This window comes from Poecilia mexicana, unplaced genomic scaffold (assembly GCF_051168715.1).
Source record: "Poecilia mexicana isolate PSO_F unplaced genomic scaffold, ASM5116871v1 scaffold_14, whole genome shotgun sequence".
In the NCBI taxonomy this organism is placed as follows: domain Eukaryota; kingdom Metazoa; phylum Chordata; class Actinopteri; order Cyprinodontiformes; family Poeciliidae; genus Poecilia; species Poecilia mexicana.
In genome coordinates this window covers 656,596-683,477 of record NW_028263383.1, presented here as the reverse complement: position 1 = coordinate 683,477, position 26,882 = coordinate 656,596, and the positions used below count along the sequence as shown (strand labels likewise).

General features: G+C 40.0%; 1 protein-coding gene and 1 long non-coding RNA gene across 5 annotated transcripts in view; both read right to left on the bottom strand.

Annotated features, from left to right (window-relative positions):
- Positions 1-26,882, bottom strand: part of LOC148155417 (uncharacterized) — a 354,212-nt gene that overhangs the window by 20,961 nt on the left and 306,369 nt on the right. The window lies entirely within an intron of this gene.
- Positions 321-26,882, bottom strand: ksr1a (kinase suppressor of ras 1a). 3 transcript variants are annotated; one of them, XM_014970465.2, is made up of 20 exons: positions 25,714-26,882; positions 15,328-15,468; positions 12,368-12,515; positions 11,786-12,275; positions 9,660-9,841; positions 9,429-9,498; positions 9,214-9,297; positions 7,934-7,995; positions 7,743-7,852; positions 6,526-6,694; positions 5,907-5,955; positions 5,752-5,815; positions 5,384-5,662; positions 5,105-5,301; positions 4,927-5,023; positions 4,078-4,211; positions 3,746-3,877; positions 3,521-3,656; positions 3,305-3,438; positions 321-1,965 (listed from the first exon to the last, which is right to left on the bottom strand). In XM_014970465.2, the coding sequence occupies exons 1-20, from the start codon at positions 25,924-25,926 to the stop codon at positions 1,959-1,961; spliced, it is 2,898 nt and encodes a 965-aa protein (XP_014825951.1). In that variant the 5' UTR covers positions 25,927-26,882; the 3' UTR covers positions 321-1,958. The 3 variants fall into 3 exon arrangements, with proteins under 3 accessions (XP_014825951.1, XP_014825952.1, XP_087868619.1); XM_014970466.2 differs by having other exon boundaries at positions 5,752-5,812; XM_088012493.1 differs by having other exon boundaries at positions 23,288-25,841.

Genomic DNA, 26,882 nt, shown 5'->3' with positions numbered 1-26,882 from the left:
TGTTTCTGGGCTTGTTTATACTCACTTATTGATAAACCCATTTTTTGTTGTTGTCGTTTTATAAACTTATGTGTCAGCTTAGTTATATTTATTTCAATATCAAATCATGAGCTACGAGTCTGTACATAACTGGAAAGGAAGATATGTAAAAAAAAAAAAAAGACAGTATACACACTAAAGTTTAGATTTGATTTCCTTTTGCGCTCTAGCAATTTTATGCTAACACATTTATGAAATTATAAATATGTTTGTCGAGGAGGTAATGTTTATTTAGGTGTCTGATAAATGGAAATGTCGTTATCGAAGACAACAAAACAATGTTAACTTATTACATGACAAGCCCATTTTATTGTCTTCCATGGATGGAAACAGAAACTGTGTACAGAATGGTAGTCACATGCAATACAAAAATATGGATCTTTACAACAACATAAAAAAACATGAATTGGCCCATCCTAAAAAAAACATGTACAGTCTTTTTACAGTGCTTTATACATGAAAAAATATAAATATATATTTACACATCTGAAATAGCCGGAGCAGTACCTAATCAAAAAAATGTTGAAGTATCTTACATATAAAATGTTTTTTTTAAAATTATTATTATTATTATTTTATTTTATTTTTTACAAATTTTAGAAGAACTGTGTTAATTTGCTTTATATTAATTTATGTACATTACATACTACTGGATTTGGAACACAGGTACTGCAATCTCTCACAACAAAACCCTCCAAAAAAACCAAAAAATAATCCGACACTGAACGCTCACCCAGTTGCACGTGCACCAACAAGATAAAAAAAAAAAAAAAAACGAAAAAACAAACACATAAATACCAACAACCCAACTGAAGCCAGGAGTCACAAAACGATGTACACAAGCGCGCCGAGGAGGTAATTATGGGAGGATTTTGGACACATTCGCATCAGATTCCTGATTGATGCACTTCAACCAAATAGATATTACGTTTTATACCTGTGTAGTTTTGACCTGCTTTCTTTTTACTGTGTAAAGCACACACAGAAACACACACACACACACCTCTCACTGACCTGTTCTTGTTTTCAAATGCGTCCCATAAATAGAGATTTAGCAGATTATACAAAAAAAAAAAAAAAAAAAAGACGACATACAAGTGAGCACATCACACTGGTCAGTCCTTGAGACTCGTCTGAAAAGAAACTGTAAAAACACAGCAAAAATCACCATGCAAAAGAAAAAAGCAACTAAAATATAGCCCAAAAATAAGTTGCTGTTTTTTTCTCCTTTTTGACAAAAGTGCATATTGTCTGGGCATGGGGTTAGTGAACAACATGCCGTCACACTAGCCATAAAGAAAAGCGAGGGAGTAGAGGCGGAAGGCAGCTGGTTTGAGAGCATCACTCATGCAGCCTGTCCGACAAGTGTCGAGCCCTCAGGAGGGGAAAAAAAACAGAGATAAATGAAGTTGTCCGTTCAGTGATTGGGGCCGTTTTATGTCCAGCAGCGCCTTTTGCTTCGTGTGTTTTCAGGGAGGAGGAAAAAAACAAAAAAAGTGCCATTTTGTCAGGATCCCAGCGAGAACAGCCACATCATAGCAGCACAGAGAAGGTGAGCAGCCATCAGCAGGCACAGTCAGTCTCACAGGCGCCCAGACTCACAAGCCCAGCAGATGTTTTAGAATCGAGCAAAAAAAAAAAAAGAAAAAGGCAAAGAGATTTTAAAGATGTGTCAAAACGGAAAAGCAAAAAAAAAAAAAAGGGCTCCCTATCTTTCGTATTTCAGTCCCTCGATCCGCTCTTCCAAACAAGAAATACGCCAATGGTTAGACACGGAAGATTGGACTGGGGATTAGTGGAAGTGGTGCCCGTTTCAGGCAGAGGCAATGCTTTGATCAACCCTGTAACAGTTAGGGATCCAGGAGCATGCAAGGCAGAACCAGGCTTTGTTTTGCATTGCTTATGTTTCAGAGTGGCTGCTACAACCTGGATTAGACAAAAGAAAAAAAAGACACACAAAAGAAAAAACAGGAGAGAGAAAAAGGGCAAAGGAAATGTTAGATGGTTAGTAAAAGAATCAGGCTGAACAGGAGCATTTTGATTAGTCAGAGAAGATCCAGCACATTAAACAGGTAGAGAAGTTCATTAAGACAGCAGGACTTTGTACTTCTCCGTTTTAAGGTATTTTCTCAGCTTATAAAAATTCTAACCTAAAGTGTGAAACCTGTCTTTTAAACCTAGATAGGTGTATAGTGAAGCTCTGGGGTGCTTGAAGCAAAAGCAAAAAGTGTGAAAAAGCAAATTAAAGACGAAAAGCAAAAAAAAAAAAAAAAAAAAAAACATTACCATAAAGCTGAGTTTATACACGTTGCAGATACAACCAGAGTGAACCAAATTCTCTGAATGCTAATGACAAGTTTTACTGCTCAACTTAATATAATCAAAAGTGATTGAAAGATGATGCAATCCTGCTGGTGTGCCTGTAATTCTTGATTATTTTTTTTTTTTGCATTTTAAATAAACATAATTTACTAAATGTTTCAGCAATTGTGTAAAATGTAAATGCTTTAAAAGTTATATAAAAATGTTAATCTTTTTGTTTTCATTGATGCTGGGAAAATTCTTAGTGAAGCCACCAATACCTGATTCCTGATCTAGACATTTTCTACAGCATTTGTTGTCTTGTTTTAAACAACAATAAATTATTTAAATTTACTGTTTAAAATACACAATAGTTGCTAATTATTCACATTTAATTGTGTCACAGCTTCAATGAAGACGGGGCTGTATTATGTCCTCCATCTTACATCACTGTTGGCGGTCAGAGTCTGTTCCTGACAGCACGTCTATGCATTTGGAAATACCCTAACCGTTATAGACAGTGGCTGTTTCACCTCAGCAATTGTAAAATAGAAGCACCTCAAACTACTCTTAGAAACATCTTTGCTTGAAGAATAAATTAAGCTAAAGAAATGACGTATATACACATCTATGAAACACAAAGTTCACAGCTTATCTAAAAAAAACAAAAGCAAAGAGAATCTGATGGACTAGTTTAAAAAACAAACATACTAACAAATGTTTATTTTTTTGGTTTTTTGTTTTATGCCCCAGCTACAAGTCTGACCAGAGCTCTGCTCCAGTTATGTGTCGTTTATACAGTGTGGCGACAGAAATCATGACTGCTCAGGTCACTGTACCACAGGGAAAACCATAAAAACAAACAAACAAACAAAAAAAAAACAACAAAAACCAAAACGTAGAATCTCTGCACGTGTTTTCATGTCCAGTGTCTTCACCTCCGCTCCTGCTGTGGGATACCTACTCTGCAGACTTCCAGAAGTGTCCTGGGTGTGACAGCCTGCGGTTGAGTTTGGGCAGCTTCTCCAGCATGTCGGCCAGCTGAGTGAAGGTCGGCCTATCTCTCGGGTCAAATGCCCAGCAGGCAGAGAGGATCTCCTAACAAAACCAAAATACACTGCTTTAACAGGTTTCTTGACTGCATTAAGTTAAACTGTCTAAACACAATTTGCCAACTCACTGTGACCTCCTTGCCCAGGCTGATCTCCCCCAAAACCTTCTTTATGCCCTCGCCACTCCCCACCTGCCAGATGATGGCTTCAACAGGCTGGTTAGTGATTGGCCAGTCTCTAGCTTGAAGCTCATACCAAATTGTTCTTAAAAAGAGGAAAGCAGTGATGTAACTAACATTAATCATAACTCCCAGAACCAGGCTGCAGGACTCCAGAGCTTCAACACAACTTACCCAAAGGCATACACGTCCGCTGCTGTTGAAAAGGGAAGGCGATCCTCATTGTTGCCCGGACACATTTTACGCACAATCTCCGGCGCGAGGTAACAAATCCAACCGTGCGGAAGTCTGAGTTTATTCTCACGCCTGAGAAGGAAAAGAAAATCTTTACAGGCATGCCATTTCTTACAGCAATGACTATCTGACAAGCACAAGAGGCGGGTGCAGGACTGCCACTGCAGGCCTCGGCAAGTTTTCCAGATCACTGAGGCTCCCTTGGCAACAGCAGCAGAGCAGTGTAAACAGAACGTCAGCTGAGCTTGAGGTTTTAAGGTGGCGGTCCTCACCTCCCCTCCTGAACGACTCCAGAAATCCCAAACAAGCCAAAATCCGTGATCACCACTTTGTTGGTGTCGTGGAAAACATTCTTGGACTTCAGGTCTTTGTGAACGATGCCTTTGGCGTGAAGGTAGCCCATTCCCTATGTCGGATAGTGAGAGATAAGATTATGTGAAAACCTTAAAGTCATCTCCAGTCCAATTAAAACACAGGACTAACCCTATGATAAAGTGTTTGAGCAGCAACAATAAAACAGAGAACATGATTGGAAAAACATTTGTATTGTTTTGCATGGCAAATGGATTGAATTTATATTGTGCCTGTCTAGTCATACTAACCACTCAGGTACTGCATGTTCACTAAGTAACATGCAGTAATGCAGCACCTCCCTCCCTTTCATATTCAGTTGCTGCACACTGCCAGTCTGCAGTCCGAAAGATGGTTTCAAAAATTGTCCCCTTACTCACCAGACAGACATATTCAGTTATTGGAAACACATCTGCCTTTAGACGGTAACTGACTGGAAACTAACGAACAACACTCTTGTTTTAGGGTGCAGATCATTTAAAAATGGTGTTATTGTATTGAGCTATAAGCAGCTGTTGAGTTAATAACTGTGGGTTGTCTGCTAAGTAAAAAAAAAAAAAAAAGCACCTGTGTTATTTCATGTAATAAAAGCATGAGAACTTTGGTATTATTTCTTTGTTATCAAGTTTTGTTTAAAAAATATATAAAAGTCATAATTAGTATTTATTTTGTTAGATTATTTTGTATCAGGAGAAATAATTGACAGCACTAAGGACAAACAAAAGGGTTTTGGCAGGAAGTGACACTGAACATGACACAAAACAAAATACCTTTACAATCTCCTGAGCGATTTGCCTCGTTTTATTGATATCCAAATTATTTTTGGTGTCCCGGACAACTGAGTACAGTGTCCTTCCTTTACAGAAACTACAGCAGGAAAAGAAGGAAAAGATTACACAAATGAAGCAGCGACCCAACTTGAGGTGCGTTTGGTTTATCTGCTCTTACCTGGTGATGATGGCTAAGTGGGGTGGAGCCATGCAAGCCCCCATGAAGAGGACTACATTCTCGTGTCTGGTCTGTCTGTAGTTCATCACCTCCTTCTTAAAGAGCTTCAGATGATCCTGATTGTTTCCATCAATCTCAAGAAGTCTGATGGCGACCTCGCCGTGCCACCGACCCTTGTGCACTCGACCCCAGCGACCCTGATCGACAGAAACGCAAAAAAACTCAGGACATTTACCTTCTCACACTCGCGTCGATAACACCGTTTTGGTGAATCCTCACCTTTCCGATGAGCTCGCCGAGATCCAGCTGCTCAAAGGGAATGTCCCACTCCTGCAGGTACACGCTCGTCTGGCTGGGCTTGCGGGATATGGGGCCCTTCCACTGGTTTCCACGAGAGCATGGCAGATCATCCAGCTCGTCGCACTCACCGTCTGAGCCGATGTTCCCCATCATTCCCTCCCTGTCCTCCTCGTATTCCCCTCCGTGGTCATCTCTGTCGTCCTCTTCATTCTCCCCCTCCGCTTCGGGATCTTCATCCTCAATGTTCTCATCCCCTTCCTGAAATCAGGCAGCAAGAGATTGGTTTGTGCACAAAAAACATATATATAGATAAAAAAATTAAATCTAAAAGCATGTTGTAGCATTACCTCTTCATCTTCATCCTCAACCAGCTCATTGTGAGTATCATCTGCTGACTGTTCTACCTCACTGCTGCAAAAAAAATGTATACATCATCATCAGAGGTGCAACTGAAGAATAAATATTTAAACGTTTAAATTAAATCTAGTAAAGTACAACTTACACTGTGTCTTGGAGGACATCAGAGCACACATTTGTAGGACTGCAAACATCTACAGAGAACAGCATAGCACCCTTTAAATGATTCAATAGCTATCCCACCAAACAGATCATGCGATTCTTCAACGTCTCCAGCAGATGGTGTCAAAATGCAGCTAAGAGCCAGAGAGAGGAGGAGGCTACACTTACAGCTAACAACCCCACAGACATCATGCAGGAGGAAGAGAGAGCTGCGAGAATCTAATGGTTATGGAGTGGTATGATGGCGTAACAAGTACTCGGTGTGTCACTATGGGACAGTCAACTCACCGGGGAAGATAAACTGCTGCCTATGCTGAAAATAATACGCAGCTTTTGTGAAAAAATACGGAGAGGGGAAAGACAGCATAGCAGGAGAGATCCTGGGTTAGTGAAGCTTTTGGTTAGGAGACCATCATGAAAGCACAGATCAGTGTTAAAGTCTCCGCAGGAGTGAGAAAAGGGCGCATGAGGCCATTAACATTATTATTATTACTATTCAAGAAGGGAAAAAAATGAGCTTAAATGGATTGAAAAAGCAGAAATAATCACTTTAAGCTTCTGGATTTGTACGTGTTCGTCAGGAGCTTTGCGGTCAGGTTTACCTGGAAAGTTAAATCGGCTGTCTCTGTGTCCTTTGGGCGAAGGGTTAGGTGGTGGCGTGGCACTCGGAGGATTGCTCTGCTGGAAGGGAGCAGGGGAGGAAGGAGTGGATGAAGTGGTGGAGGATGGGTTGCTGCTCGAGTCCATCTGGTTCATGACGGGAGGATGATCCTGATGAGACGCAGGTTTCAAGAAAAACAAAGTTTACTCAATCAGTACATCACTGCTTTTCACTGTAGATTACGAAAGGAGCTCATAAGAGCCAGATTTCATTTCCTGAATGCATTATTACAGTAAAAATGGCTAAAGAGCTGTCATTGCTCCACTTTACAGCAGGACAAATGAGCAGATGGTGGAACTGAGTGGGAAAAAAAAAAGTTTTCTCACTTATACAAAATAAAATGTAGCATTTATTTAACAGGAACGACTGAGAATTACACCTCTTAGTCTAGCACTTGAGTGGCACTTGCATTATTAACAGAGGAATAAAAAAAAAACTGCATAGCCTTGAATAAGTATTCACACTGATTATGTAAACGCAATTTTTAATGTATTTTCCAAGATTTTTACGTGGCGTATTAAAAAAAAAAGGCTGCGCATAGGACAGGAAAACATAAGCTTAAAATTTTCTTTACAAATAAATGTTTAGTTTTGTGTTTTCATAATGCCCCCAAGAATACCTTACACAGCCACCTTGCTACAGCAGCTTTTAGAATAAATTGGACTTTAACTGGACCATTCAAACACATAAATATACTTTCATGCAAACCATTTTATTGAAGCTTTGTATGCTTAAGGTTGTTGTCCTCAACCACATTCTCAACTGTTTTGCAGCTTCTATCGGGTTTCCTGAGAGGGTTAACTTATATTTAGATGCATTCGGGGTTGAAGTGAAGTCACACATAAAAGTTTTGCATGCAGGAAAAACAAGATGCATCTTGGAAACCCCTCAGGGCTTAACAGAACAGCTGCAATTATGCTGAGGCAAACTAACACAAAGGTGGACTTAATAGTATTTATTAATTAGGTTACTTGTAGAGACAGTTGGATTGTATTTGGGGGTATCGTATTAAAAGTTCAAAATCATTTTACTTCCATTTCACATTTACATGGTAGTCCTTGTTGGTCTCTCTCATAAAGTAAATCAAACGGAGGTTAGTGGTAATAAGACAAATGTGAAAAGGTGTTAGGTATTTTGTATATTAAAGCATTTCTTTACCTTTTTTGTAATGGCCTTTGGTAATGTACCAAACTGAGGAGCTTCTTGTGGTCGGTCCACAGGGTTGTTTATATCAGAAGGAACAGACTCGGTCCTCCTAATTTTGGCAACTGCAGAACACAATTATTTTCACACGGGGCCTATATCTGATATTTGTAGGGAGGAAAATTTTAAGCATGAAAAAAACTTACTTGGTAGAAAGGAGATTCTGCAGGACGGAGCCTCCTTTGTGCATTTGTTGTGGCACTTTAACCTGCAAGGACAGTAGGCAACACATGGGTAGCTTGGTAGCAATTAGCATTTAGCACCAATAGAGCTCCTCAAGTCCAGATCAAGATTAAGTCAAGCCATCACAGCCCTCTACTACGAAGCAGGATTAATAGCTTACTAAGGTAACTTCAAGTTCAACACAAGGTTTTATTTGGGGTCATGAAGCTGCCGCGTTTCTTTATTGCATTTCTTTAAAGAAATGAACTTGCACTGGAAGTCTAACCTGCTTCAGAACAAGTTTGGTTAGCCTCTTATGCCAGACTATAGATGATTCAAGTGTGTTTTGTTACATGTATGTAAATGTGCTTGGTTGGAATTAGTAACAATGGAGTAGCCTGAATGAGAGACTGATGGCTCACTGTTTTCTCCTCCAGTACACGTGAGTGCAAGTTTCGTTCTCCTCCAACTGCATATTTGTATGCATACATCCAACTTAAAAAATGTTTCTTGAAATTAATGAAACATCACTGGATGATGAGTAAATAAGAAATAGAAAAGTAATGATAGGATAAGTATAGAGAATATTTATGTACCAAGAAATAAGATGGTGAACCATATTATTCAGTTATGCTTCAGTGCTATACACCAAGGTTAACTTTATTTATGTATCTGACAATCTGAAATTGGTTTTAAAGCATGTATCTGGACTTTAGCTGTAATACTTTTTTTTTTTTCCCCCCCAATTTCTATACTAGTATTTTTTTTCTTCTTACGAACATGATCTGATAAATAATTTTTCTTTGTCTGCACTGTTTGGCCTTTACATTACGCTTCCAGGTTTAGCAGACAGTAGACAGACTAGAAAGTATGAATTAGGCCTCATTAACTCAGAGACCAGCGATGACATATCATTTAGAATAATCTCAATTATTCAGACAAACTGACTAGTGTGTACAGAAATCTTCTCTGCAAAAATGATATTTGTTCTTGTGCCTTTATTCATTTAATCAGCTTTTAACCAAGATACCCTCTATGTATTGTCTTTGCACCATTTAAAAAAAATTAATACTTATGTAATTTGAAGATAGTTGAACTGTATTTATTTGCCTTCCATCTTTTTAAAATTATTTCAAATAAAAATAAAATTTTTACAAAAATTTATTGTGAAATTTTAAAATTTCAAAATAAAATACAGTTTTATTTCAAATAAAAATAAAATTTTTAAATAAAATTTGAAATCAAATTTTATTTGTCGACTTACCGACAGTGTTTGCATTTAACACCAAACATCATGTTCTTCTGACACACTTGACATGTCTGGGATAACCAGGACTTGGTCGAAAACCTACAAATGACAAAGTCAGGTCATGTCATTCCTGCACTATCAGTGCATTGAATTGCTATTTGCAAGTAGGAAACACAGCTGACTTTCTTCAGTGACATAAGTTTGTGAGAAAGGACAACAAAAAGGTGTACCTGTGCGTGACGGCTAGACCGATGTCCCTCCTGACTGCTTTTGGGGAGCTGCGGTGCAACGCTACGTTATCTAGGCAGGCAAGCAGATGGAAGACAGGAAGATCAACAACATGCTTAAGATATGCTGTGGTGGTTCTGCTTTGTCTTTATCTTAAATACATGAAAATACATTTAACATAGAATAGATTTTTGTAGACATTTTAAGAAAAAAAAAAAAAGCACATGACCCACTCTTAATTATGCTGTGCTCCTCAATTAGCGTGGGTGTCCCTGGCAGGGTGTAAGGTGCGGTGTTGGGAGCTGGCGTCCCTCCAGGGGTCCGTGCGGGCTTGACTGGATACCGAGAAGGCGAGTCCTCACATCCATTCCCATTCACTTGCATGTTCAGCAATAATTTGTTCTTTTTACCACACCTGAAAGGTAAAAAGATAAAAAAAAAAGAATAATATCAGCAGATGCAGTTTTACTGGTATCAAGTAGTGTGACACCTTTGAAGGTCTACACTACAGCGTCGCTTGAGTTCTTTACAGCACGAGGCAGGTTATGTAAGCTGTGCAAGGAGCCACGCTGGAGCACCTTAATAGAACTGGCACAATGACAATAGTGGCATCCTTAACACCCACATGGAGGTCACAAGAAGAGCACCAAGCTGTGCCAGACCTGTGATCTGGCCGCACATGTAATCACACGAGAGGAAAGACAGCTGGGAAAGAACAAACTAACATTTTGTATCTGAACACACATCTCTGCTCAATGCAGTAGTTCTCTTGAACATTTTTTCCCCCCTTGATAAAACATTCCATAAAGCAACAGGATATTGTAGATAATCTTGTGGCTTGTTTGTGTAACTACACTCAATCACAACACAGAGCAAGTGGGGAGTGGGGGGGAAACAGCGATTGAGTGCGCTGCCACCCCTGAGCATTTAGGATTTAGGAAATGCTTCCTGTTTTGACATGACTCATAATCTCTGGGAATTTGTTTGGGATTAGCTCCCTTCAAACAGTAAGAGAAAAAGGAGCAACAGGCAGGATGTGAAAGGATGCTGCACAGGGAAGGCGAGGGGATCAAAGCAAAGCTCTGCCCGAGTCTTAAAACAGACTAATTCATTATTTGAGAGAGAGACAATAAGCAAATATGTCACACTGGTGACATTGTACCAAATTCTACTCTAACCAATGAGCTGACATAAGAATCAACAACAAACTCATCAGAAATGGCTAAATGACATGCATCATTCCTAAAACTAGAACTACTTCTAAATATTACTTAATACTTAAACTTCAGTTCATTGCTTAAAAATAAACAGCAGCATTTGTGTTGAGAGAGAATCATTATCATTTATCCATAAAGAATCCTGAAAAAATTCTAAAGATTCTATAAAATATATAGAGAATTTATTTGAATTTAATATGAACTAAAATGGAGATTCTCAAATATAAATGGGAGATTTGTTTAAAAAAAATACATGCAGATGCATCCATTTATCTCACTTTTAAACAGTGAAAAAATAAACATGTTTTTCAAGGCATTTGTGGCCAATACCGATTTCTGCTTTTGTTTAAAGTTTAAACTGCTCATTCCGATTTTGATTACTTCAGTCTTTTTTTTTTTCAGAAGTTTAAACACATTAAAGAAAAAAGAAAAATGATTGCTGAAGTCTAACCTGCTTCAGAACTAGTGTGGTTAGCCTCTTATGCTAACCAAACTTGTTCATTGCTTAAAGTAGCAAACTTGTTCATTGCTTGTTTATTGCATTTAAGTAGTGGTTAAATCCCCCCCCGCCACCCCACAAAAAAAAATGGAGGAATCATGAAATTATTTATATTTACGTATCAAAACATGGTACCCAAACTCAAAAAAATATATATATTCAAGTGTATATTGTTGGTTAATTTATTTGAGGACAGAAAGTGGGGGAAGACCAAAGTTCAGATGAAGTTGATGTACAGGGAAAAAAAATAGGCTATGCAGGTATTGGACTTATCAATCACCAATTAGAGATGATCGACAATTGGTTGACTCCAAATTGATTGGTGGACGTCCAATAAAAAAAATGTAATCTTTTAATCATATTAGATCTTCAGTTCATGTCCTCATACCCAAACAGACAAATTTATTTACAATTTAAAATGTTAAAATAGTTTGGTGATTAATTCAATGCAAGCAAACTTCAAGGTTTAAATTCATTGATAGGATCATAGTTTGGTTTCCTCCTTTACTATTGTTTCCCACAGCATGACAGCCATCTCATGTTAGCATCCTGTGAATGCTAACAATTACATGTCATCGACGGTGAAATTTCACCATCACCTAACAGATTTTAACGTGGACGGTGAGTTGAGAACGGCACCTACTTGTTGTTGGGGGGATCCTCGATGCGATTGCCAAGCTGGGACTCGTGGCTCTTGCTGCGTGTCAGAGTGATGTTGGGGAGCAGATGCAGAACCTTGCGGGACGGAGGTGGAGGAGTGCAAGGGGGCTTCAGTTTCTGTCGCCTATTTGAGGGTGGGGTTACAGGCGGGGTGGAGGTGTGCCCGTGGAGGCGGGTTGTGCGTGGCCGAGGCATGGGGAACAGATCTGTGAGGGGACTGTCGCCATGGCCGTATGATCCCAGCCCATCCGGTGTGGCTGCTGCTGAAACAGAACCAGAACGGGGATGATGGAAGGTAGCAGAGGGGGTGGATGGCGTGGACTGGATGGTGGAGGGGCGGGCTAGAGGCGATGGACTGTGGGGGCGCAGGGGAGTTCCCAGGAAAGGCAGCTGGTCTGCCGTTAGTAGAGAGCCACTGTCCCTCCTGGTGGACTCAGACAGCCAGGAAACACCATCCTCTTTCATTTCGCCTCCTGTAAAACAAACAAAAAACACAATTAGAAGAAAGCCCAAAGCTTATATACAGATTGTTCAATCACGGGGCAACATTAGTGATAAAACATACCTGATTCAGTGGCACTCTTTAGACAGGAGAGGGCAGCACCGAGTCTAGTACATTCTTCTGAACTGGACCCCAGTCTTCTCATCGCATCTCTCACCTGAGCTCCGGTCATCTGCAGTAATGTGTCCAAGGACAACTTTGTCTCTACCCCCTGCAGAAAAGGGATGAAAACAAACAGATGGCTGGGAGTCAGTGATGGTACAGAGTGAGGATGACAGCAAATTATTAGATGCATAACTGAGAAGAGGGATTTACAGGACGGGAGGGAAAAAAAGAGAGACTACTCCTTGGCCTGAAAAAAGAAACAATATTACAAAACTAAGTTTGTAATTTAAACAGATTCTTACAGTTCCTATATTTTATAAAACCCTGTCCGATTTGCACACAATTCTGTCCATTCTTAATTTTTAGATTAAGTAGTATTAAAAATAATTCAGACATTCTACATAAGTGGATATGAATTGGACCTATTTTGTCTTTATGATGAAAGTTTTCATAAACGTGCGTTACATAGATTACTTTATGAAATAAATGAACAGTCGGCACACATAGATAAGACTAAAGTAGACAAAGTATCATATATCACCAAATGCCTGGAAATAAGAACAGATAAAGTCAAAGTCATGAGTCCAGTATGTGGTGAATTTTCAAAATTATAGCCAGAACTGGACTTGCACACAGGGTAATGTGCAATGCTTTACAGACACACTGGTAGTGTTGCAGTGTTAAACTGTTAGTGTCCATTTGCTAGATTTGTGAGATTCAGCAACTTTGTAGTGGCCCTGCAAGTGCAAATGAGTTAAGGTTTCCTCTTAGAGTCAGAATTAGGCTCAGGTTGAGTCAATAAAATGGATCATATTGATTGATCATGATATTGATCATGTTGATTTAAATATCAAGATTTACTCAGATATACAGAGATTAAAATATGATCTCTAGAAAAAAAATAGCAAGTGAAGATTTGAATCTAACAGAAAGTGAAGGGTTACAGGATTATGTGCTTGTATGCATTAAAGAACACGTACCTAACCATCTGGTTTCATTAAACTCAAAAACAAAGTGCATCAAAGCACATGCTCTTTGATGGCGTGTATACAGACAGATAAAAGGTTCAAGTTTGATGCAATTAGTGAAAAGAAGAAAAAAAAAAACTGTAATCACCAGTTATCAATCAGACTTGTTCAAGGGAAAATTACTCGCATTTTGGTGGTTCTAACAAGTGTTTGCAACAGCAAAACACCACCTTTAAATTATTCAAGCACGACAACCTATTTTATTGTATTTTACCATTATAGCAAAGAATTACTCAAAGAAACTGTAGAACGACAACTTCAATGCAACACTGTATATGTACCGCTTCTTTTATATGGGTAAAAAATAGCAATACAAACAACACTTAGGACCTTGTCCAGCATATTTAGGATGTTATTTTTTTTTCTTTACATAGGAAGTGCGTAAACACTTATCAGTCAGGTTAAAGCCTTTGCTCTGAGAGGGCAAACACTGATCACAAAACTAGGGCAACCTCCCACACTCGTGTGTACACTGTAAGCAAAATGAAGAGCACACAGGCGGATGTGCAAAAAAAAAAAAAAAAAAAAAAAACACCAGCAAGGATGAGAGATGGGAGAATTAAAAGTGGCCATGAGCTTGCTTCTCCTTCAAATACATAACAAAATTATATAATGTAGCTACGTAAATCCATCTTCCCACTTTAAATGTAATTACTGTTCAGAAGAAGTGTAGGGAAACATGGGCCCTTTTTACACTTCAGGTGCACACAACTCAAATTGATAAGCGGCCACAGAAATGGGGAAGCATTCGTAATCTTCATTTAGAAGGCCACTCTGGGTTAATAAATGTTACTAATTCACAGAGAAAGCATTTAGGAAGGCAGGCACCAGGAGTCACTCAGGCCTGTCACGGACTCACTTCCTGTAAGCTGAAGCGTGGGAGCAGAGATGCTGGATTCCATAAATAAAGTAAAAACCATCAGAGGATTTTTGGACCACCCATTACATAATGCAGCCCTCATCGTACAAGCCGAGGAGAGGCACTGTACAAATCTCAGTCTGATAATGTGCAACGCTTTAAGTGGGTCAGCATCATGCCGTGACAGCATTATGTGACATCAACAAGCACCTTTTATACCGGGAGAAAAACTGCAGCCCCTTGCAAAAGTACTCGTGAATATCTGAACTTTACACATTTCTTTTTAACAATTACAAACTCCTATTTTATATCTGTAATGATCATTTCTTCCCATAACTGCACAAAACACTTCACAGGTCTCTGACTCATTTAGCAATCTTAGACGTTCATGTTTAGACTAGTTATTAATTAAAAGAAAAAAAATGTCATGCCTGCTCTGATCAGGAGGATAGTTGTTAATGTATTCAGTTAAGAAAACGAGTTGAAACCGAACGTCAAATAAATCGGATAGATTTCAATGCCTGTACAAATATCAAAAACTCCAACCAACTAAAAAAAAAAACAACAACAAAATAAAACTGGGACAAGTCCCAGAAAGCTTCCATCAAGACAAGAGGCTTGAACAAATATTAACTTTTGGGACATTCCTTATACACTTGAAGAAGCATTTGTTAGTCCAGCAACCGTGGAATCAACTTCAGAGCGACAGCCTGCTGGACACTAGCTTATTGTGCAGTCAAGATGAAAATATCAAACATTTTACAGGACTCTGACAATGGCTTTCCTTGTATTAGTCTGAAGCCATATTTTTAAAGCCCTATTAAATTTAAATTGGCATTTTTGGGTTGATGTGCAGAGCAGACAATAAGGTCCACTTTTCCATCCTAGAGCACTGATCAGGCATTCCTCGTGCACACGAGAACGGGGCAAAGAGTACACACACTGGACACATATTGGTGTGACACACACAGAGCACACCGCTTTACACCAGCCAGAATAGACTGGCAGTCGTACAGAACGACTTGGCGTACCTGGATGAGCTCTGGTCGCAGGTTGACGGTGCGCAGCCAGTCCCGTAAGCGCGGGTAGCTGTCCAGGGCCTCGGGCCTCTCCGTGTCTGGGACCTTCCTTTTACACTGCAGCTGTTTACAGATGTATTTCATCAGCTTTACCTGCAGGGAGCAACAGAGAGGATATGACAGAGAGGGGAGGGGCAGGTCAGAAGGGAACGCTCACTTTTTCCCCTGTGCTCTGAAGGGTCATTTGCCCTTTAGATAAATGTTCTTTTTCAAAGATAGCATAAAACTGAGGAGTCACTGATGACGTGTGAAATGACACGCGCAAATCTGACCGATATTTTCCATCAACACATGCTCCTCTAATTTCAATAAAGCCACATCAAGGAACCACTCAAAGATATAAGTTTCCATTCCCACTCATATACGACGTTACAAATTATATATTTTTTAAAAAGTTACATACTCCCCACATCATGATTCTGCAGCCATCATGAGTTATCTGAATGGTGTGTCAATTTTTTTTTCTGCATATATAAACCAAAAACGTAAACTATACAAACCTCTGTGGCGTATGGAAAACTCTGAAAGCAATTTCTAATTACTTTCTTTGAACAACAGCTTTCTTCTAGCCACTCTCCTAAATATTCATTTAACACTGAGGCCTTTACAGGATGGTTGAAATTATACGAATATTTTGAAATCGATCATTTTTCTCCCACTTCACAATAATTTGCCGCTATTGCTAAAACACAATCCAATTTGTAGTTGTAACAAGAAAAAAAAAAACCAAGGGCACGAAAGGCGTATCAATACTTTTGCAAGGCAGTCCATATCTGCTAATCACTGTGTTCTTCACTCAAATCTACTTTTAATCTGTGCTGAAGTTTCAGGTGACAATAGACATAAGAACCTCGCTGTGTTCAAAAGCGTATATAAATCATCCTGTTGGAGTCTTATTCTCGCCTTTAAAAAGAAAAAAAAAGAAAAACCTGTGGTACTTTAATGCTGTCATGTCAAGTGCAGCGGTCCGTTCTGCGAGTATTACAATGAACGCCGCGGTGTTGGTTTGCAGCAGCCTGCATTGTGCAGCTCACCATGACTGTATAGTGTATCCTTATCTCGCTGTCTATCTGAAAAGAGTCCATTACAGCAGGCAGCACCTTCAGATGAGCTGAGCAGCACCGGCTAGCTTGCATCTCGGCGAGTACCTTTTGAGGGTCTGGGGGAGGGGGGGGGGGACACAACAATGGTGAGCGATATGCGTCTTTCTCCGCACATTCAAACACACCGGTGACAAATCCACTTGTCAGCCAAACAGAAAACCAGCGCAGCCTTGCACAGCTCGGAAAATGTGGCCTTGGGTGGTGAAAAAAAAAAAAGGCTGCGAATAAAAGCTTCTCAACTGGAGTATGAAAAGGCTACAGAGAGGAGGAAGGTGGAGAGGATGTAATTGCTCTACGTGTTGACCCTCACCCTGATCTTCAGCTCTGCTCTCATTCATCAATTATCAGCTGCAGATAGTTCATTTGAAAGTAATCACAGGAAATACTAAAAAAGCCTTACTCTCAAACAGCTTGCAAGGGCAATGCCATGAAAGCTCATTGGTCAAGATGAAAAAAGATAAACACAAACTTTAATGCGATGTTAAGTTCTGATGAATTTTAACCCTCATAATTCACATTCAAACATATTACCTGTGATCTAATTGCATATTTCAGATTGCTGTAGTGTTTCTCATATCTGGCCTGGTGTGATCAAACAACAGGAGGCGTTTACTCAGTGTGGCTAATGAGCTCCTTCTTTACCTCCCTATACACTAGTGCAGCACAGTGACGTCAGGTTACCTAGCAACCCCGCTTCTGAGTCGTCAGCAACATTTCAGTGGGATTTTCCCATACAAGTGAAACACAGCTTAAAAGAACACTTCTCGGTAAATAATGCGGCCATAGGAAACGGCGGCGGAGGTCACAGAGTGCGGCGAGGAGGCTTGAGTGCCGTCTCTCACTCTGCCTGACAGGGGCCTAAAGAACAGTGAGATGAATGAGGATTACACAAGCACCAGTCCCCAGATCCTGCACTGATATGGGCAACGAGCGTGGCTCTGTTGGAAGCGCAGTCGGGCACACCAGCAAACCGGCACATAATCACAGCCCCCCCTTTGCATTTTATTTTTGGTGCAGAGCGGAGAAAACAGCACTTGACGTCTGGCCTGGAGGTGGGAGGTGGGGGAGGAGAGATGGCGTCAGAGCCCACCTGTCAGCCGAGCCAAACACCACCATGGAAACGGCCTAATGCTGTGCAGAAGATGAGTGACAGCCACCAGAGAGGAGAGCAGGGAAGGGGGCGGAGGGGGAGGAGTCCCGTCAGCGGTCCGGCCTGACACAGCAGACTTGGGGAGCTGATCCCACCGCCTTGGTTGTTTTCTCAAGCCTCTTGTTGACACAGGCACTTTGGTGCACCTGCCAAGGATAGCATGGTCTATCTGAGAACCGAGCAGCCATGCTCAACCCCACAAAAATGATATTTACATAGGAAGGTCAGCTTATTTTCTCCCCACTCTAAAACACACACGCGCATACTAAGCGTGAGATCTTCAATGTATGCTAACAGAGTCATGGTCACGGTATTAACACCAAGCTTAAAACAAGAATGCTCCATCTACAACAAGAAAAGTTGACAATTATTCCTACTGTGGTAAGACAACATGCTGATAACACAATCCTAAGAATGTTATCTATTAAAATTATTTCCTAACTTTTTTTTTTGATACACAAACAGTTCTGCTTTTCACACAGGAAAGACTTGCACATTCTCCCGAGGAACCACGAAATTTGGTTGCATACTCAAGGTTGCAAAAGCAAGACAGACATTCGTTATGACCAGAAGTTTTCCCACTTCACGACGAACTGAAATCCAGAACTCCTAGGATAATAGTTGGACAGGACACAAGAAAAATGTTCTACTTGGAGGATGTGACGTTTAAATGAGGGAAAGGCCAGCTAAGCAAAAAGTGTGAAGCAACTAGTGGGGGAAGGGCATCACTACTAGTGCAGTCACAAACTGCAGTCACTCTGGGACTTTCTGAGGGATTTCACACGCAAGTACACCCCTGAGAGTAACCTTAAAATTTTGGTATACATATGTATAAGTATCACCCCATGTAAAAGGCATAATATAAGAATCCATTAAAGATATCCATTAAATATCTTAAGACCGTTAATAAATTAGCCATATGGGAAAATCAGATTATTACAATCCTTTGTCGTACTTCATTCTTCAAATATTTTCTTGCTTTTGGTTGTAACTGGTTAGATTAAGCAAATTTTAACCTTAAGGGCAATATTTAAAAACGAAATCATGGAAGTACAGTATGGTAACTTTGCCAACACAAAAAAAGAGGATGTTAAAAAAAAAAAAGGGAAAAAAAAAAAAAAAAACCAGGACAGCAAATTCAGTTATGGTGAGGTCATGTCATCAGAAGGCCAAGGTCTGTTGGGGATGAGTGGCTGACAGCCAAAGACAATAGCTGACTGCTCCTCCTCCCTTCTTGCTGCTAGTAGAACAAGCTGATGCTGGATTGGGAGAGGGTGGTCAGGATGCATCAAACTGACTGTGTAGATAATAAATTCATGTCCAGACTTGGACAATTGCAGAATACAAATGAGGTCATTCCAAATCAACTTCATGATGACGCATCTCAGGCCTTTGCTGGATTTTTTCCCCCTCTTCACTTTTAGACACTGTTATGCAGATTATAATTTCTTTAGGCTTAGCACTCCCTTCATCCACCATGTGTTTATGGTGATTTTTTTTTTATTTTTTAGATAAAATTATGAAGACATTAGCGGTGGACTAAAAACTACATATGTGCTTTCAACTGATTTGTAGCTAGATCAAGCAGATCCTTGGTTGCCCACAATGAGCAAATCAGGCCTCAAAATTACAGGATGCAATGCAACTCATCCTGAGTCAGGTCAGGAATAGATCATGGCATGCCCACATGGCCAAACGATTCTGCTTTTCACATGATGCAGCCTATTCTTATTGGCTACACCTCCATTACAGTAAAAGAGAGGGGAAAAACACCCTAAAGGAAACAGAGTCAGGGTTAGTGCTGATAGTCACCAGAGCTGTATTTCCTCTACACCCTGGTCTCTACCTCTGTCTACTTCTACGGCTCTGACAGACACAGCGACACAAGCAGCGGTTGTCATGTCACGGGAGGCGGCCCAGGCGATTGGCTTTGATTCTCCCCTCCCCTTTCCTGCCTGCTCTCTCCTATCGCAGAGCCTCTTTGCGCGTCATTTGATTTTCTTATTTAACAACCAACCCTGAAAATGCGTAGGAAGACAGATGTCTAAATATAGACACAGCCACAACAGCTCGCACGACGAGCACACAGCAAACTCTCCCCCCAACAGCATGAGGAGACAAAACAGAGTGACGCGTTTTGCTGTTAGCTGATCATTACAGGAAAAAAGGAAGAAGAAGAAAAAGACGAGCTCCTGAAGGATACCTCACAACATTTATTTAGGGAGGTGTAAAAATACCGCAGCTATTTCTGTGCATTTGATCATGTAGTTTGAAAACATGCAAGTTGCTGAGGCAGTGCTGAAGGACGTGATGAAACTACAGCCAGGAGTATAAAGAGCTGCAGTTAAGAGTAACACAGAGGCAGCATGAGAGGCAGACAGAGACCGAGCTGAGTGGGATTAACATGTGAAAAGTGAAGTACCAGTTAGCACTCCATTTGAGAGGGGCCAGTATCATTATCCTCTCACAGGCAAAGACAGAAAAAACACATACGGTTCAAGAGGAACAATAAAGCTCGCCCCGATGAGAGAATAAAGCCAGTTCAAGCCGCCCTTGATTGCACTCCAGTGCAATATTGGAACGATAACCCTGAGCACCACAGAGTGAGGCAACTTCTGACCTTAGACACGTCGAGCAAATTCTGTGTCTGAATTAGCAGCCTTGGTAGTAATTACATCTGCCCTGCTACGATCATGACTGACTAACTGAGATATAAAAACAATGTCTATATATAAATGCAACCTCTTTAACATATGCAAAAGAAGAGCAGTTGCTAGAAGTCTCAAGAGTGAAGCGGAAGAGAACATCCTTGTTCTCAAGATTTGCAGCAAACATAAAAGCTACATCTACATGCACAGGAATTCATCCTAAAACTTATCGTTAACCGTCGTGCCTCTGGCAAATAAGGAATGTGATAAAACAATTCTCAGGGAAGGCTAAATCAAGAAGTGAAAGTAAAGTCGGTTGGCAAGTTGCAAAACAGTGCGGCAGTAAAGACAAAGGAAGTAAGGCAGCTGATTTTCAAAGGAACCCAAGCCCCCCCCCAATCAACAGAAATAAAGAAATTGTTGCCAAACTTCTTAAATATCTTGATGATGATCCCAATTATGACTTTGTTGGATATAGGTACTTACCACTTACTCATATCATCTTTTCTCTTGTTTTGTTCCTAAAGTTTAAAGTCATTTCAACTAGATGCCACAGAAAGTGCCTGGTGAGCATAGTGAAACACAATGCCTCCCCCACTGTGCAACGCCATTTACCATATGAACATGCAAATTACAATATCATTTGCACAATTATTATGAACATACATTTGCTGAATGGAAACATGTCAATTTAAAAAATAAAAAGTTTTTGCGCTAAGATGAGGAGGATTTTCAGGTATATTGAAATTAGTGGAAGCACTTCTTTCGCATCACAAGAGTCACATGATCTACAGCTGGACGTTACTACTGGCATAAAAGATGAAGAGGACGAATGGATGTAGTAGAAGGAGGATGATGGTGTGGCATGTTTATTAATGACTTTTTGCTTGAACAAATTTATTCATGTGTGATTTTAATTGTATTTTTTTTATTTAATGCAAGTACTACAAGTGCAAAATTGTGTTATTTTAACTTTAGAGGAATATCAATATTGTGCACATTTATAATGGAAATGCAGCTTATGAGACTTTTCCTTCCTTCAAAAATTGAGGAATATTTATGACATGGAAACCAAAGAAGTACAACCTACCAATATGGTCACACTGTAAGGCAATGCTGTTTTAGAGCTGCAATATATAACTTTTATAAAAAAAAAAAAAAAAAACTACATATTTGTTCCATATCCTAACAGCATAATATGACAAATAATCTATATAAAAAAAATCAAGCTCTTCTGCCTTCCCCTTGTGCTCCTACAGCCATCCGCAGAAATACACCAGTCGGTCAGAAGCAACCAATCAGAGCCTGGGAGAAGCTCTTAGCTTTCCCTCTGGCTAAGACTTTACAAACATGCCGAGTAAATGGCTAGCTATAACCTTTCTTTCTTCTAGGTTACATCTAGCTCGTCACAACGGAGCCTGTCGCGAATGCTCAGGCCACCAGTGACGGCGGATAAACAGTTTTCCTGGAATGGCAAGTTGTTCCTCCGCTATTAGCACATTGAGAAGGAAATATCAAGTGTGACTAACAGTGCTAAGACAAAAAAATATGTAAAGAAAAAAAAAAAACAACAACAAAGCATTGTGTGTAAAAGTTACACACTGTAGCTTCAAATTACAGTTGACAAGCAGCTATCTTTAGGCTGGCTACTTGCACAGTTAGCCCGGCTAACTAATCAGCTAATATCATCTTGTTCTACTTGTGTTATTCTATGAAGAACAGAACAGCAAAAGGAATATTTTTCTGTCAATAAGCAGTTGCTAAATATACCATGTGGTCATTTTTTGCTCAACCCATGTATAAAATCTTTTATTATGGTAAATGTTTCAGATAGTAGTATTAACATTACTTAAGTACAAATAAGATATAATGATTTTATTTTTAACGACAGAAATTAGATAATCTCATATATTTTTTATTTTAAAATGTTATGTAAATACTCTGAAAGAGTCAAACTGGGGGATTTTACTGACAGCAGTTAAAGGTAATGTTTTGCAAATTAACAAGATTTTGGTGCAATGATAACAGCTTCTCAGCAAGAAGTTTGTGTACATTTCACAAAATTTTGCAAGTGTTTAAAACCCTTTTTCTGATGCTCCCTCTATAGTTTTATGTTATTAACTTATGTAAACAGTTGTTACCTTCCTTGTTATTGTGCAGAAAAGACTGAGTCAAATAAGATGACATTTTATCATCACTGTAATTTCACTAAGAACTGTTTATACAGAGTGATGTGGTTAAAAACTGGAGGAAAAAAAATATGCAAGATAAAAAAAAAACAACATATGCTGGGGATGTACAATCTGACATATTTTCGCTTACTTGTCTGGGTGAAGATACCACAAGAAGATAGATAAGGATAAAAATCCACAAATGGAAAGTACATAAACTGCAATCCAGGCTATGATTAAACATACCGCTAATCATATGCAATATAATGTGCAGTCTGCTTACAGTTGCATTTTGTCTTTATTCTAGACCTTGCAAGAGTCGCAACCTTCATCTAACAGCTTGTCTCTAAAGGAACTGCACTCTAGAGGTAATCTATCGGAAGACACTTTAGTCAAGTGGAAATAGTTTAGTTGAAATCAAAGAAAACACCAATAAATTATACAATTAGCCACAAAGTGCATGTCTACACTAGGCATTTCAGGTGCAGTCAATGAGAACTTTGATGATCTGATATCAAATTCAGGAGTGTGAAGATTTTAAAACTAAGGCCTAGAGTTACACTAAGCCTTCGTGAAAAAGATACAATTCTGTACTTTGCAAGACCACACAAGCCAACAAAATCAAACTCAAAATAACCACATCCACTGCTTGCACATTTCAACGATAGTCTGTTACAACTCCTCATACGCATACGAGGAACAAAAACACCCCCCTCCCAGAAAACACAGCCTCAGAACAGTTTTTAAGAGTCTTCAAGAAGCACATGAGAACGGCACTGCGTGTCCATTGTCATGCAGAACAATGCCGGTGAGGAAAATGTATCTACGAGACAAACATACCTCAGGAAGTACTCTGCCAGATCACGTCCTGTTCCACTGACAAGGCACAAATGACAACGGATAAAGACGAGTGGAAGAATGTAGACTTGAACGGGCCGAGACTTCATAATTCCATTAACCAGTTCGGGCTTGCATTGGCTAACCAAACAACTTTGCTTCAGGAAGCAAAAATGTAACCAGCCACTCAGCTTCTTCTGCTCCGCTTCTTCACAAAGCCAGTGGGAGTGGATGTGGGGTAGGTTAAGAAAACAGCTAGAAACACAAGCAAGCTGAGGTTGCCGGGCTTCCCTTGCATTTAATCACTTAGCTTGCTTTTCTGTTAAAACTTGTTCCCACAGGGCGCCTTTCAAATTCACACTTAAAAGTCTGCCAAGCACTTAAGGACCAACAAACTTGTTTACTTTCATATTCTCAAAAAAAAAAAAAAAAAAAAAAATTTCCATTGTTTTAGCTCAGTACATATTTTTCTGAAAGACTTTTTTAAGTACAATTATTTAGCATCTTAAAAGACGTTTTTTTTTTTTAAAAGGTGTGATTGAAATTAAATGTCCCAGTTGGGGACAAATGTACAATTTCAGTTATGCAAAAATAAAACAAGCATGGATAATTAGTAGCCTCCAGTCAATCAAGACTAAACATTTGTTTTAGCTAAGGTGTATAGCTTGAATAAACCATGAACAAAGAAAAGCTATTTTCATCTGTTATGTCTAAATTTGGCTCATGTGAAGCATTTATCTACACTTTATGTTCATACTTTGTGCATCAGACTTGTGGTTTTTGTTTTTTTCTGTCTCTATGAAATCCAACTCAGGTCTTTTGTAAACCTGAGGTTCAACTGAAGATACAGGAAAGTCTGGCTAAATAGTTCAACACTGCACCTTGTCTATGTCTGGTAACATCATTTCAAGCTGGTGCTCGGGGTAGGATCTAGTTATAAGCCTAAATCACAAATCTGAGGAGTGTGTCTGATTTTAAAAACTTAAAACTACTGGAGCACAATGTCTTATTCTTGGCCAAACAAATCAAGCCATTAGCATAAGTCCCATCCATCCACTCTCTATAGCTTATACCTGGTTTATTATTGCAGGGTCACTGCGTGGCTAGTGCCCATCTCCAGCAGTCTATGGGCAAAAAAATCAACTCTCTTGCGACATTTTTCACCAAGTATACAATGAAACAAAGTAGGTTAGTCTTAGATATGATAGGTAGAAGCATCCAGTGAAGCAGCAGTAACACAAAACTACAGCCCACTTTATGTATTTTCCCAATATTTAGCCAACTTAAATCTAATCAGTTAAGCACATGTTTTACAGTTAGGCTATATCAGGGGTTTGGAACCTAACTTTAGCAGAAAAAATAGAGTAGAACTCTGTGTTTTTAGCATAAAAGTAGCACAAAAGTGGAGTTCCTGGATAGGTTATTTTCAAAAGTACACTAATGGCTCAAATGGGACTTTTTTTGTTTGTTTAGACTATTTCCACACCATTGGGATGCAGATTGCATTCTTTTTTGTCACATTGCTTCTATGTGGAACATTAATGGACTGGGGTTTCTTTTGTTCTAAAACCTGAAAATGTAGCACCTGGTTAACTATAGCCATATAACAAGTGTTATCAGGTAATTTTGAAAATTGATAAATTGTCTTTAAAAATAATTTTAAAAAGGTGTCAGGTTGGTTTTGTGGAACTGTATAGATTTCATTTAGTGGGAGCTCCTGCTTGGGTTGTGAACTCTGCTGACCCCTCGCCTGTACATCTGCCCTACAAAAGATAAAGCTAACAGACTGGGACATTAAATGTGCTGCGTTCAACTCACCATATATAGGCTGTCCTGCAAACCAAATGCCTTGGGGGCAAAAACACAGTCAAATCTTCCCGACAAGGCAACTGAATCAGTATCTCGATGCAAATGAACTTCAGCCCTCCCTTTCCACATTTTCTCTAAACACACAGGACAAGTCATGAGAGGCTAGGATTGCTCTCTTGTTATTTGTTTTGACAGGCCGGTTGCACAAGCACAAAAAAAAGAGAGAAAAATCCAGCTCTGAGCTGCATACAGATGAAAGCTGTATCAGATTATTGAATGTGTGCCATTAGGCCAAGCTGGATGGATGCAGCTGCACGGCACGGTGCTGCGAACTATCACAAATAAAAAAAAAAAACAGAAGGTCACGCAAATAGCCGGAGCTACAGCCAAACGGGTCTAAGTCGTTTGAGAACCTTCCAGATACAATTAGCCCAATTTAATAGTCGCCACCTCAAGCCATAAGACCTATAGTCGCACGGTGTGAGCGATAAGAAAAAACGTGCTCAGCTCGCTGACATAGTGTCGCTTGCAGCCCGTACTCAGTCGGACATAGCGTCGTTGCATCATGACTCCGCAGTTTAAACCACACAGCTTGTTATGGCAGCGACACATCTCTTTACCTCCAAAGTGCGTATTTCTTGCTGCGTGAGGTCGTTGGACGCGGCGCATTTGGTCCGTAGCCCCTGTAAACTGGAGATGGAGATATCAATCATATTCTGGATGAGCTCGCACTGATGGAGCGCGGCCATCGCTGCGCCACCGCCGCTGTGCCTCTCCGGCTGCTGCTCATCACTCTCGACCATCTTCCCACCGTTAGCAGACACGCTATCCATTCCTCAGCATTGGGGCACGGCTGGAGAGGGAAGGGCTGGAGTCAAACCGCTGAGCTCGGATAAAACATAAAGCGGCAGTCCAGCGACGCAGCGACCTATTGTGGAAGTTAGCTGACAGCAATTGTCCCCGGCTGCCAATGCTGGACTATTAAAATAAGAAATAAAACTTAAAAGAAAAAAAAAAGAATGTTTCCCAAAAACTATGTTAGGCAGTCTTGATTCCGCAAACGTTCGGCTTGTGTGTCCAGTCTACGTGGGCTTCCGAGGAGAAGGCTTCACGAGCTTCCACGGACAGCTCTGGCAGAGGCTTCACCGACTGTCAGCTGTTGGGAACATCACTGTGCGCGGTGCAATCTGGGAAATAAAGTCACACTGGTTATAAAAACGGTTCTCGGCTCTACACCTCCCAACGCTCTCCCACAACCTGCTCCTAAGATGAAAAGTCAACACACACACAGGGGAGGGTGGGGGAAACGTTACAGGAAATGACACGCTACTGTTTAAATCATCAAGAGAAAACATTCCAGCGGCAAAGGAATGAAAACATCTGTGACTGAAGGTGCGATAACATCAAAAATGGCTGGGTTTCTTTTAGGTGCTTCCAGTCATTTACATGGAAAAGCTTGATAGATCTGGCACCTTTTATACCAACATAGACCTATATTGCCCCACAATGTCCCTTTTGCAAAAAAAAAAAAAGTATGGACTTTTTTAGTAGGGGTTATTGGAAATATGAACAACTAAAACATAAATATTTAAGATGCAAGTTTCGTTGGACAAAAAGGGCTTTAAAAAACAGCCACTCGTACTTTTTGTAATATAAAGTTGTTTGGATTGGAGACACAATTACAAGCACTTTATGCATTTCACAAATCCATCCAGCCAGTGTCCATAGCCACTTATCCTTGCAGAGTTATGGTGCATATCTTGTGTAGTCATTGCAGGTCACTAGCGGG